At 45.6% G+C, this 12,896-nt stretch overlaps 1 protein-coding gene across 1 annotated transcript in view; it reads right to left on the bottom strand.

Annotated features, from left to right (window-relative positions):
- Positions 1–3,476: 3,476 nt before the first annotated feature.
- Positions 3,477–12,896, bottom strand: part of LOC112076075 (WD repeat-containing protein 7-like) — a gene marked incomplete at its 3' end in the record, with an annotated part of 41,798 nt that continues 32,378 nt past the window's right edge. Inside the window, exons 4-6 of the mRNA XM_024142962.2 lie at positions 10,727–10,822; positions 8,150–8,268; positions 3,477–3,600 (exon numbers count right to left, since the gene is read on the bottom strand). Coding sequence (XP_023998730.2) covers positions 3,477–3,600; positions 8,150–8,268; positions 10,727–10,822 — 339 coding nt within the window. The remainder of the gene's footprint in view (positions 3,601–8,149; positions 8,269–10,726; positions 10,823–12,896) is intronic.

Below are 12,896 nucleotides of genomic sequence, written 5' to 3'. Positions count from 1 at the left end.
AAATGTAGAGAGGGATGGAGAAATGTAGAGAGGGATGGAGAAATGTAGAGAGGGATGGACGGATGGAGAAATGTAGAGAGGGATGGACGGATGGAGAAATGTAGAGAGGGATGGAGGGAAGAGGAGGATGCCTCCCTGGGGGGGTTCCACTCGGCATTAATTATTCAGCTCGGGAGGCAGGCAGGCAGACAAAAGCTGTTTCTAACTTCAGCCTCCATGTCTCTATTTCTGAAAGTCACAAATACAGTGCCTTCAGAAAGTATTCAGACCCCTTGACTTTTCCACATTTAATTACGTTACAGTCTTATTCTAAAATGTATTAAATAAAACAATATCCTTAGCAATCTACACACAATGCCCCATAATGACATCACAATGCCCCATAATGACATCACAATACCCCATAGTGACATCACAATACCCCCTAAGTACATCACAAATACTCTAAATTGAGCTCAGGTGCATCCTGTTTCCATTGATCATCCTTGAGATGTTTCTACAACTTGATTGGAGTCCACCTGTGGTAACTTCAATTGATCGGACATGATTTTGGAAAAACACACACCTGTCTATATAAAAGGTCACACAGTTGACAGTGCATGTCAAAAGCAAAACCAAATCATGAAGGTCGAGAATTGTCCTGTAGAGCTCCGAGGCAGGATTGTGTCGAAGCACAGATCTGGGAAGGGTACCAAACATTTCTACAGCATTGAAGGTCCCAAGAACAAGTGGCCATCCATTTCTTAAATGGAAGAAGTTTGGAACCACCAAGACTCTTCCTAGAGCTGGCCGCCCGGCCGAACTGAGCAATCGGGGAGACGGGCCTTCGGACAGGTAGGTGGACCAAGAACCCGATGCGTCAGACCTCCCGGGTGGCGCAGTGGTCTAAGGACTGCATCGCAGTGCTAGCTGTGCAATTGGTTGGTTTCGGAGGACGCATGGCTCTCGACCTTCATCTCTCCCGAGCCCGACTTGAACCAGATCGAAACATATCTGGAGAGACCTGAACATAGCTGTGCAGTGAAGCTCCCATCCAAAGTGAGAGCTGAGAAGATCTGCAGAGAGGAATGGGAGAAACTCCCACATATAGGTGTTCTCAAGCTGTAGCATTCATACCCAAGAAGACGGATGCTCTAATCGCTCTACCAAGGTGTTACAACAAAGTCTACTGAGTAAAGGTCTGAAAACATATGAAACGTGATACTACATTTTTTATTTTATTTAATACATTTCCAAACATTATAAAAAACCTGTTTCTTTGCTTTGTCATTATGGGTATCGAGTGTAGATTGATGAGGGGGGAAAAAAGCGATTGAATTCATTTTTAGAAAAAGGCTGTAACGTAACAATATGTAAATCAAAGGGGGCTGATACTTGAACGCTGAATACTTATTTTCCACCATCATTTGCAAATAAATCATTAAAAATCCTACAATGTTATTTTCTGGATTTTTTCCCCTCATTTTGTCTGTCATAGTTGAAGTGTACCTATGATGAAAAATTACAGGCCTCTCCTTCATCTTTTAAGTGGGAGGACTTGCACAATGGTGGCTGACTAAATACTTTGTTTTGCCCCACTGTAGTATTAAAGTAGTGCACTATTATTATATAATGAGAACAGTCTCTATGTGGACGGGCTCTTCCACAGCAGTGGTGATGGGTTCTTCCACAGCTGTGTTTTAGATGTGAGAACATATTCTCTATTGTATGGGTTCTTCCACAGCAGTGGTTGATGGGTTTTCCACAGCTGTGTGTTTTATGATGTGAGAGAACATATCTCTATGTGATGGGTTCTTCACCAGCAGTGTGATGGGTTCTTCCACAGCTGTGTTTTAGATGTGAGAACATATCTCTATTGATGGGTTCTTCCACAGCAGTGGTGATGGTTCCACAGCTGTGTTTTAGATGTGAGAACAGATCTCTATGTGATGGGCTCTTCCACAGCAGTGGTGATGGGTTCTTCCACAGCTGTGTTTTAGATGTGAGAACAGATCTCTTATGTGATGGGTTCTTCCACAGCAGTGTGATGGTTCTTCCACAGCTGTGTTTTAGATGTGAGAACAGATCTCTATGTGATGGGTTGGCTGGCTGTCTGGCTGGCTGAATGGCTGGCTGTCTGGGATAGCCTCATTACCTTGTCTATGTATTTAGCCAGTAATAATAACCCTGATAGTGGTCAGGCTAAAGGCTGGGATGGGGCTAATTGGTTAATGCTTTGAGAGGCATGGCCACTCACATCACATAGCAGCACACACACACCCTCCATCGCCATAGGCAGACACACACACACATCGCATAGCAGACACACACACACACAACACACGCACTCAACAAGATATTCACCTCTATCAGGGGTCGGATCAGCAGTTCAATACACAGGTTAGATCCACTTTCAAAAACACCACAGTGGATCAGCAGCTCAATAACACAGTTAGTCCACTTTCAAAACACCACAGTGGATCAGCAGCTCAATAACACAGTTAGTCCACTTTCAAACCATCCACAGTGGATCAGCAGCTCAATAACACAGTTAGTCCACGTTCACAAACACCACAGTGGATCAGCAGCTCAATAACACAGTTAGTCCACTTTCAAAACACCACAGTGGATCAACAGCACTCAAATAACACAGTTAGTCACTTTTCAAAACACCACAGTGATCGCAGTCAATAACAAGTAGTCCACTTTTAAAACACCACAGTGCTCAGCAGCTCAACAACACAGTTAGTCCACTTTCAAAACACCACAGTGGGATCAGCAGCTCAAATAACACAGTTAGTCCACTTTCAAAACACCACAGTGGATCAGCAGCTCAATAACACAGTTAGTCCACTTTCAAAACAGCACTGTGACACTCCCACACACTGCCTTCCCATGCATTGTGTGTGTTTGTCCCATACAGTGTTACGTCAGGGAAGCGGTGACGCTGTGAAGCCTGGCTTCTCTTGATTCTGCCCACTATCAATAACATCTGACCTGTGTGATCAATACAGGAGCTGTGTGTAAAGAAACACAAGTCCCTCTCCCCGCACACACACACACACACACACACATCCCTCTTCCCGTCTCAACACCCACGCCGTACCACAGAAGCTCAATTCGAAGGCTTCGATCAGCCGCTCGCAATCCATTCTTTCGTTCCGTGTTCTAGTACATTTTCTTCAGTTCTTCGTTGTTCATAATAAAGAGCTCACAACCCCTCTATGCCACAACGTTTTGTTCTGACGGACGCAGAGCAACTAGGAGATAACGGTGTTGTTTGACGGTGTCGTAAAGAACTGAGAACACATTAAAAACAGATAAAAGGAAGGGCAGCTCTGACTGAGGTTGGCGATAGTCACATTCATATTCTGACTGCCCACACTGATGTTACAGACTGTATCCCTGCACGCAACACCCGGCTCAAAAGACCATCGCTCTCAAAAGTCTGTACGCAGGCACAAAAAAGACACACACACACAGCGGCGTAGACWTACGTGAGCTGACTTGATCCACGTACTGGGGCAGGTATGGGGCCCACAGGTCGATGGTGTCCTTCCTGCCTGACTGACCAATCCTCCGCAGCTCAGCCAGAAGCAGGGCCTGCGCCGCCTCTCTCACCTAGTGGAGAAAGACCMAGGATATTAACATCAGGAGCTGACAACAGAGACATCCCAACAGGTACTAATCCAGTCTCACAGTGCGTACGCTGGTGGACAGACACGCACAGGTTATGGAAGCTAATAAAACACAGGTTATGAACCTGGAAGCTAACAAAAGCATATATGTCATTTAGCAGACACTTTTATCCAAATCGCCTTAAAAATGTAAATGTGTGCAGACATTTTTCAAATGGGCGGCCCCATCAGGAATCGCACCGACAACCCTTGAGGTCTGTAGGTCCACGACCTTACCAACGCAAGCAACACAGGAGGTTTAAACGTATGATGAGGTGAGAGGGAATAGACGTGACGGGAAAAGGAGGAGAGGGAATAGTATAGAGTGAACGAAGGAGGGTAGAGGAAATAGAGGTGAACGGTAGGAGAGGAGGAGAGGGCATAGAAAGGTGACAAGCGGGAGAGGCATGGAGACGGGAAATAGAGTTGAACGGAGAAAGGATGGAGACGGAATATAAGTTGAACGGAAGAGGAGAGAGCGGAATTAGTGAACGGGACGAGGACTGCGAGAGGTGAGATAGAGTGACGGGAGAGGAGGGAGAGGGATAGAGTGAAGGAGAGGAGGGAATAGAGGGAATAGAAGTGACGGGAGAGGAGGATAGAGGAAATAGAGTGAACGGGAGGAGGGAGAAGTAGAGTGACGGTAGAATGGAGAGAGAGCGGATAGGGAGTGGAAGAGAAGGATAGAGTGACGGGAGAGGAGGGAGAGGGAATAGAGTGAACAGCGAGAGGAGGGAGAGGGAATAGAGGTGACGGGGCGAGAGGCTGGAGAGGGAATATAGTGAACGAGGAGGGAATAGAGTGAACGGGAGAGGATAGAGAGGGAATAGAGTGAACGGGAGAGGCTGGAGAGGGCAATAGAGTGAACGGCGAGAGAGGCTGGAGAGGGAATATAGTGAACGGGAGAAGGGAATAGAGTGAACGAGAGGGAGGAGAGGAATGAGTGAACGGGAGAGGGATAGAGGGAACGGGAGAGGAGGGAGAGGGAATAGAGTGAACGGGAGAGGCTGGAGAGGGGATATAGTCGAACGGGGAGAGGGAAAGAGTGAACGGGTGAGGAATAGAGAGGGAATTAAGAGTGAACGGAGAGGACTGGATAGGGAATAGAGTGAACGGGAAGATGGAGAGGGAATATAGTGAAACGGGAGAGGACGAGAGAGGCGAATAGAGTGAACGGGAGAGGTGGAGAGGGAATATAGTGAACGGAGGAGAGGAATGATGAACGGAGTGGAGAGAGGGAGATAGAAGTGAACGGGAGAGGAGGAGAGGGATAGAGTGAACGGGGAAGGGAGGAGAGGGAGATTGAGTGATAACGGTGAGTGAGGCGAGAAGGGAAATAGAAGTGAACGGTTCACTTGCCAGTGCAGATTGTATTACCTACATACAGCAGTTCCGACAGTGCAGTGTATACCTCCAGACGAGCAGTTCCTGCCGTTGCAGTGTATCTACCTATCAGACAGCAGTCCCTGCCAGTGCAGCTGTATTGACCTCGCTGCAGTGCAGTGTATTACCTACAGCAGCAAGTCCTGACAGTGCAGTGTTATTACCTCCTGCCAGTGCAGTGTTTACCTACAGACAGCAGTCCTGACAGTGCAGTGTATTACCTACAGCACGTCCTGAGCAGTGCAGTGTATACCTACTCAGCAAGTCCTGCAGTGCAGTGTATTACCTCCAGACAGCAGTCCTGCGAGTGCGTGTATTACCTACAGACAGCGTCCTGCCAGTGCAGTGTATTACCTTACAGCAGCAGTCCTGCCAGTGCAGTTATTACCTACAGAAGCGGTCCTGCCAGTGCAGTGTATTACCTACAGACAGCGTCCTGCCAGTGCATGTATTACCTACAGAGAGCGGTCCTGCCAGTGCAGTGTATACCTACAGAAGCGGGTCCTGCCAGTGCAGTGTATTACCTACAGACAGCAGTCCTGCCAGTGCAGTGTATTACCTACAGGGACAGTGGTCCCTGCCAGTGCAGTGTATTACCTACAGACACGCGGTCCTGCCAGTGCAGTGTATTACCTACAGACAGCAGTCCTGCCAGTGCAGTGTTATACCTACAGACAGTGGTCTGCAGTGCAGCTGTATTTACCTACAGACAGCAGTCTGCAGTGTATTACCTCCAGACAGCAGTCTGCAGTGTCATTCCTCCAGACACGCGGTCCTGCCAGTGTAATTACCTCCAGACAGCAGTCTAGCAGTGTATTACCTCCAGACAGCAGTCTGCAGTGTATTACCTCCAGACAGCGGTCCTGCCAGTGTATTACCTCCAGACAGCAGTCTGCAGTGTATTACCTCCAGACCAGCAGTCTGCCAGTGTATTACCTCCAGAGCAGTGAGTACCTGCCAGTGTATTCTACCTCCAGACAGCAGGTCCTGCAGTGCATTACTACAGACAGCGGTCCTGCCAGTGCAGTGTATTACTCCAGACAGCGGTCCTGACAGTGCATTACCTACAGACAGCGGTCCTGCCAGTGCAGTGTATTACCTCATAGATCAGCAGGGGTCCTCCAAGTGTATTACCTCTCAGACAGCAGTCTGCAGTGTATTACCTCCAGACAGCAGTCTGCGAGTGTATACCTCCAGACAGCGGACGCTGCCAGTGTATTACCTCCAGACAGCCGGTCTGCCAGTGTATTACCTCCAGACAGCAGTCTGCAGTAGTATTACCTCCAGACAGCGGTCCTGCCAGTGTATTACCTCCAGACTCGAGGTCCTGACAGTGCATTACCTACAGACAGCGGTCCTGCCAGTGCAGTGTATTACCTCAGACAGCGGTCCTGACAGTGCATTACCTTACAGTACAGCGGTCCTGCCAGTGCAGTGTATTACCTCCAGACAGCAGTCTGCAGTGTATTACCTACAGACGGCATCAGTGCAGTGTATTACCTCCAGACAGCGGTCCTGACAGTGCATTACCTACAGACAGCAGTCCTGCCAGTGCAGTGTATTACTCCAGACACGTCCTGACAGTGCATTACCTACAGCAGTGGTTCTGCGAGTTGCAGTGATTACCTCCAGACAGCGGTCCTGACAGTGCATTACCTACAGACAGTGGTCCTGCCAGTGCAGTGTATTACCTCCAGACAGCGTCCTGACAGTGATACCTACAGACAGGGTCCTGCCAGTGCAGTGTATTACCTCCAGACAGCGGTCCTGACAGTGCATTACCTACAGACACGGGTCCTGCCAGCTGCAGTGTATTACTCCAGACAGCGGTCTGACAGTGCTATTACCTACAGACAGTGTCTGCAGTGCCAGTGTATTACCTCAGACAGCCGGTCTGACAGTGCATTACCTTCAGACAGTGGTCCTGCCAGTGCAGTGTATTACCTCCAAGACAGCGGTCTCTGACAGTGCATTACCTACAGACAGTGGTCCTGCCAGTGCAGTGTAATTACCTCCAGGACAGCGGTCTGCAGCAGTGTATTACCTCCAGACAGCGGTCTGCAGTGCATTACCTACAGACAGCGTCTGCCAGTGCAGTGTATTACCTCTAGACACGGTCCTGACAGTGCGATTACCTACAGACAGGTCCTGCCAGTGCAGTGTATTACCTCCAGACAGCGGTCCTGACAGTGCATTACCTCACAGACAGGGTCCTGCCAGTGCAGTGTATTACCTCCAGACAGCGTCCTGACAGTGCATTACCTACAGACAGTGGTCCTGCCATGCAGTGTATTACCTCCAGACAGCGGTCCCTGACAGTGCATTACCTACAGACATGGTCCTGCCAGTGCAGTGTTCATACCTCCAGACAGCGGTCTGCCAGTGATTACCTCAGACAGTCGTCCTGCCACGCATGTGTATTACCTCAGACGACGGTGCCATGTAGTATTACCTCCAGACAGCCGTCCTGCATGTATTACCTCCAGACAGCGGTCTGCAGTGTATTACCTCCAGACAGCAGTCCTGCCAGTGCAGTTATTACCTCCAGACAAGCGGTCTGCAGTGTATTACCTCCAGACAGCAGTCCTGCCAGTGCAGTGTATTACTCCAGACACGGTCTAGCCGTTTACCCGAACAGCCGGATCCTGCCAGTGTATTACCTCCAGACAGCGGTCCTGCCAGTGTATTACCTCCAGACAGCAGTCTGCTTAGCAGTGTATTATCCTACCTTCCAGCCTCCTGATAATTTGTACGCTTCCAGACATTGCAAGGTGCCTGCCTGAGTTTGATATTACCTGCTATACAGCAGTCACTCAATAGTCACCCGTGCCTAAGGTTGTATAATCGCTCTCCAACAGCTAGGGTCCTGCCAGTGTATTACCTTCTGCCATGTGTATTTACCTTTCCAGCAGCCGGTCCTGCCAGTGTAATTACCTATTCAGAGACAGTGCATGGTGTTCCTGGCAGTCTCCTGATTATGGAAGCCTCCTGCGCTAGTATTGTGTTAATTATCCTACTCTAGCCACCAGCTTGTATTACCTACCTGTCCAGTGTATTTAACCTCCTTGCGTCAGTGTAATTATACCTATCCGCCTAGTTTTGATCTTTACCTCCAGACAGCGGTCCTGCCAGCGGCGTGCCAACATCTCCAGTAGAGGTGGTCTGAACTTGTCCAGGCCCAGCAGGTCAGGCAGCATCACACAGTGCATAGCAGCCAGCTGGCTCCAACCTGCAGGGGTTAAAACAGCAGCCGCAAGGTCACACAGAGCAACACAGTGACCTAGGGGCAGGGGTTAGGACAGCAGTCACAGAGCAACAACGTGACCTAGGGGCAGGGGTTATAACAGCAGTCACAGAGCAACACAGTGACCTAGGGGCAGGGGTTAGGACAGCAGTCACAGAGCAACACAGTGACCTAGGGGCAKGGGTTATAACAGCAGTCACAGAGCAACAACGTGATCTAGGGGCAGGGGTTAGGACAGCAGTCACAGAGCAACACAGTGACCTAGGGTAGTAGACAGGCACACCAAATATTCACTCTCGTTCACACCCGTACACACATACTATCACATCCAAACAACCGTTCACGGGCGCATAAAATAAAGACAATATTCGGAATATCCTACAACCTTCAGACAGTCATGTGAACCAACAGCAAGGAAGCAACAGGAGCTTGTGGACAATTCAAATGTTATCAAAATAACATATGAATGCAGAAGAGAGTATTTAATAATCGAACAATGGTATGCATCCTATTCACATATATCATATAAATATATGGGTTTGGGGATTACATCTTGCCGATTTTGGGGGATGCACAGCATACAGCATGTATTTGTATATGAACATCGTATGGTAGTATCCAATGCTGCCCCATACAATAAGTACTTACCTTCATTTGAGTTTGGTTGTATTATGTATAACGCTAATAAAACACTATTTCCACTGCCTTCACAAAGTACTGATAGTGCTTGATTTCCTCCACATGTTGTTGTGTTACAGCCTGAATTCAACATGGATTAAATAGATTTTTTCTCTCTCACCTTACTACACACACACACAATACCCCTATAATGACAAAGTGAAAACATATTTGCAAACATTTCTAAACTTAATTGAAAATGAAATACAGAAATGTCGTAAGTATTTCACACCCCTTTTGCTGTGACACTCCATATTCAGCTCAGGTGCATCTAAATTCCCTTTGAGCATCCATGAGATGTCGCTACAACTTGATTGGAGCCCATTTGTGGCAAATGTAATGGTTTGGACATGATTTAGAAAGAAACACTCCTGCCTATATAAAGGTCCCACAGTTGACCGTTCATGTCAGAGCAGAATCTATACCATGAAGTCCAAGGAACTGTCCGGAGATAGAATTGTGATGAGGYATATATCTGGGGAAGGGTATAAAACAAMGTTTCCAAGAGCACAGAGGTCGCCATCATTGGGAAATAATATGGAATTACCCAGACTCTTGCCTAGAGCTGGCCGTCCAGCCAGAGTCTTTTTAGTTGCCACCAAAAGTGCTGATATTGGACTCAGGGGTATGAATACTTATGTAAAATCGATATTTCTAAAAACATGTTTTCATTGTCATTATGGGGTAAAAAACWATTTCAATGAAATCCATTTTGAATTCAGGCTGTAACATAGAATAAGGGGTCTGAATACTATCTTTAGGAACTGTATTTATTCACTACAGAATTCAACAAATTGTCAGGGGCATCTGTGTCACCATCTTTGTAAAAACTAATAATTTATTATTTAATTAATCAAAGGCTTCGAAAAATAATTACAACATAGATTTTTTTTTTTTTTTACAAATTGCAACAAACAATTGTTTAATAATTTGCCAATATATCATCGGATCTGCCTTTTGGTAAAGAATAAATGGCCACTAAGGAGACCAAGGCAACAATCTGTTGCACTGCGAATATCAGTGAACTTGCCTATTTAGAATCGACAGAGACAATGTTACAGATCCTTTAAAAAAAAWTATTTATCCTGAAAGTGTATGTTTCTGTGAATCTATTGAATTAACTTGAAAATCTTTGTTCTCTTGTGATTAAAGGAGAAAACGAAAGCCACATTTTAGTTTTCCTATTTAAAAAAAATATTAAATAATCTAAATTGTTTAGATCATTAAAAAATAAATAAAAATACAACTGGAAAAATGCTACTACAAATCCAGCTGGAAAAATACAACTTGAAATTCAGCACTGCATAAAAGAGAGAAGAAAAAATCCAAGCGGGTCCCTGTGACTCAGCGTGAGGTGTTGATGTTGTGTCCTCTGGTAGTGTTCTCTCCCAGGCGGAACGAGCATGCACAACACAGTACATACACAGTGACATCTGGAACCGTATTCACAAAGCATCCAGTTGCCTTATTCATTAGGATTTACAAAAAAGGCAACAAAAAAAACAAAAAAAAAACTCAAGACGCTTTGTGAATATAGGTCCTGTAAAGGAAAGACTGACAGACTTGAAACAATCACCAGGAACAAAAGACACGGACCAGAACAGACAAGACTGAACAACACACGACCTAGGGGAAGATGAGCGCATGGCAGATGAGGGTGGAGGGGGAGAGAGAAACAGAGAGAATTGAAATTGAGAGAGAAAGAAAGATGAAGATAGAGAGAGTATATAGTTAGAGGGAAATGTTGTCAAGGGGTTGGTTGTACCTTCGTTGACTGAGGGACAATGGAAAGCAGCAGGACCTGGGGGAAAAGCCCCAGTGCCAGGAGTGGTAGTACTGGTAGAAGCAGCAACAGCAGCGGCTTGCAGAGGAAATGAAAGATCAGTCGAGAGGGGAAAAAGAAAAAAAGACTCCACAGTTTTCAGGAGAACAGCAGAAACAAGCCGTTAGTAAAAGAGACATGAAGCAAACAGAGAACCACAGAGTTTGGGAGTTAAGAGTTCAGAAGCTTTTCTAGCAAATTGATGTAAATATCAACAAAAAAAACATTTAGTTGCAGTCAATTTGATTTTAAAGGTGAATTGTTTAAAAAAAAATCGAATTCTTACACAGCTAGCTTTGAGCATTTGAAACCATAACTTACTTAAGCCCAAAAACATGTAATTATTTAAGTCTTGTATCATCTAAATGTTGTGTTTTATAAAACAAATGCCATATTTTTTTTAAACAAAACATAATACATTACTTTGTGACAATATCAAGTATACACGGTAGCAGTCAAAAGTTCGGACACACCTACTCATTAAAGGATTTTTCTTTATATTTTCTACATTGCATAATAATAGTGAAGACATCAAAACTATGAAATATCCCATATGGAATCATGTAGTAACTAAAAAGTGTCAAAAAGCCACCCTTTGCCTTGATGACAGCTTTGCACACTCTTGGCATTCTCTCAACCAGCTTCACCTGGAATGTTTTTCCAACAGTCTTGAATGAGTTCCCACACATGCTGAGTACTTTTTGGCTGCTTTTCCTTCACTCTGCTGTCCAACTCATCCCAAACCATCTCAATTGGGTTGAGGTCGGGTGATTGTGGAGGCCAGGTCATCTGATGTAGCACTCCATCACTCTCCTTCTTGGTCAAATAGCCCTTACACAGCCTGGAGGTGTGTTTTGGGTCATTGTTGTGTTGAAAAACAAATGATATCCCATCTGGTCTGGGCTTAGTGGGACTGGCATATTGCTGCAGAATGCTGTGGTTGCCATGCTGGTTAAGTGTGCCTTGAATACTAAATAAATCACTGACGGTGACACCAGCAAAACACCACCACACCATCACACCTCCTCCTCCATGCTTCACGGTGGTAACTACACATGCAGAGAACATCCGCTCACCTACTCTGCGTCTCACAAAGGCACGGCGGTTGGAACCAAAAATCTCAAATTTGGACTCATCAGACCAAAGGACAAATTTCCACCGGTCTAATGTCCATTGCTCGTGTTCCTTGGCCCAAGCGTCTTCTTCTTATTGGTGTCCTTTAGTAGTGGTTTCTTTGCAGCAATTTGACCATGAAGACCTGATTCACRCAGTCTCCTCTGAACAGTTGATGTTGAGATGTGTCTGTTACTTGAACTCTGTGAAGCATTTATTTGGCCTGCAATTTCTGAGGCTGGTAACTCTAATGAACTTATCCTCTGCAGCAGAGGTAACTCTGGGTYTTCCTTTCCTGTGGCGGTCCTCACGAGAGCCAGTTTCATCATAACACTTGATGGTTTTTGTGAATGCACTTGAAGAAACTTTCAAAGTTCTAATTGAAATGCATTCCAGGTGACTACGTTATGAAGCTGGTTGAGACAATTCAAAGAGGGTGCAAAGCTGTCATCAAGGTAAAGGGTGACTACATTGAATAATCTCAAATATGAAATATATTTTGATTTGTTTAACACTTTTTTAGTTACTACACGATTCCATGTGTTATTTCATAGTTTTGCTGTCTTCACTATTATTATACAATATAGAATATAGTAAAAATAAAGAAAAAACCTTGAATGAGTAGGTGTGTCCAAACCTTTGACTGGTACTGTATGTGTTGTAACGTTTTAAATCCCCAGATTGAGAGACCAGAGAAACAATAAAGTAAATCAGAAGAGAAACAGAACAGACGTTTCCAAAAGACATTTGTATTGTCAGACACACGTCATATATATACACACACACACACACACACAAGGTGGGAGAGTTCAGTGGGAAAAAACGTGTTTTGTTTTCAAACCGGCGAGTTAGGAGGATGGGTTTAGGCTATGTTATATCAACTAGGAAGATGGGTGGTGGTGGCACAAACGTGTCATGTGTGACTTGGGAGTCCCACCTGGCTCTGTGGTTTCCCCACTGAATTATCCCTAGAGAGGAGCAGAGCGGAGGAAGGTGAGTA

Source organism: Salvelinus sp. IW2-2015, unplaced genomic scaffold, assembly GCF_002910315.2.
Source record: "Salvelinus sp. IW2-2015 unplaced genomic scaffold, ASM291031v2 Un_scaffold3554, whole genome shotgun sequence".
NCBI lineage: Eukaryota > Metazoa > Chordata > Actinopteri > Salmoniformes > Salmonidae > Salvelinus > Salvelinus sp. IW2-2015.
This window is presented reverse-complemented; position numbering and strand designations above follow the sequence as displayed.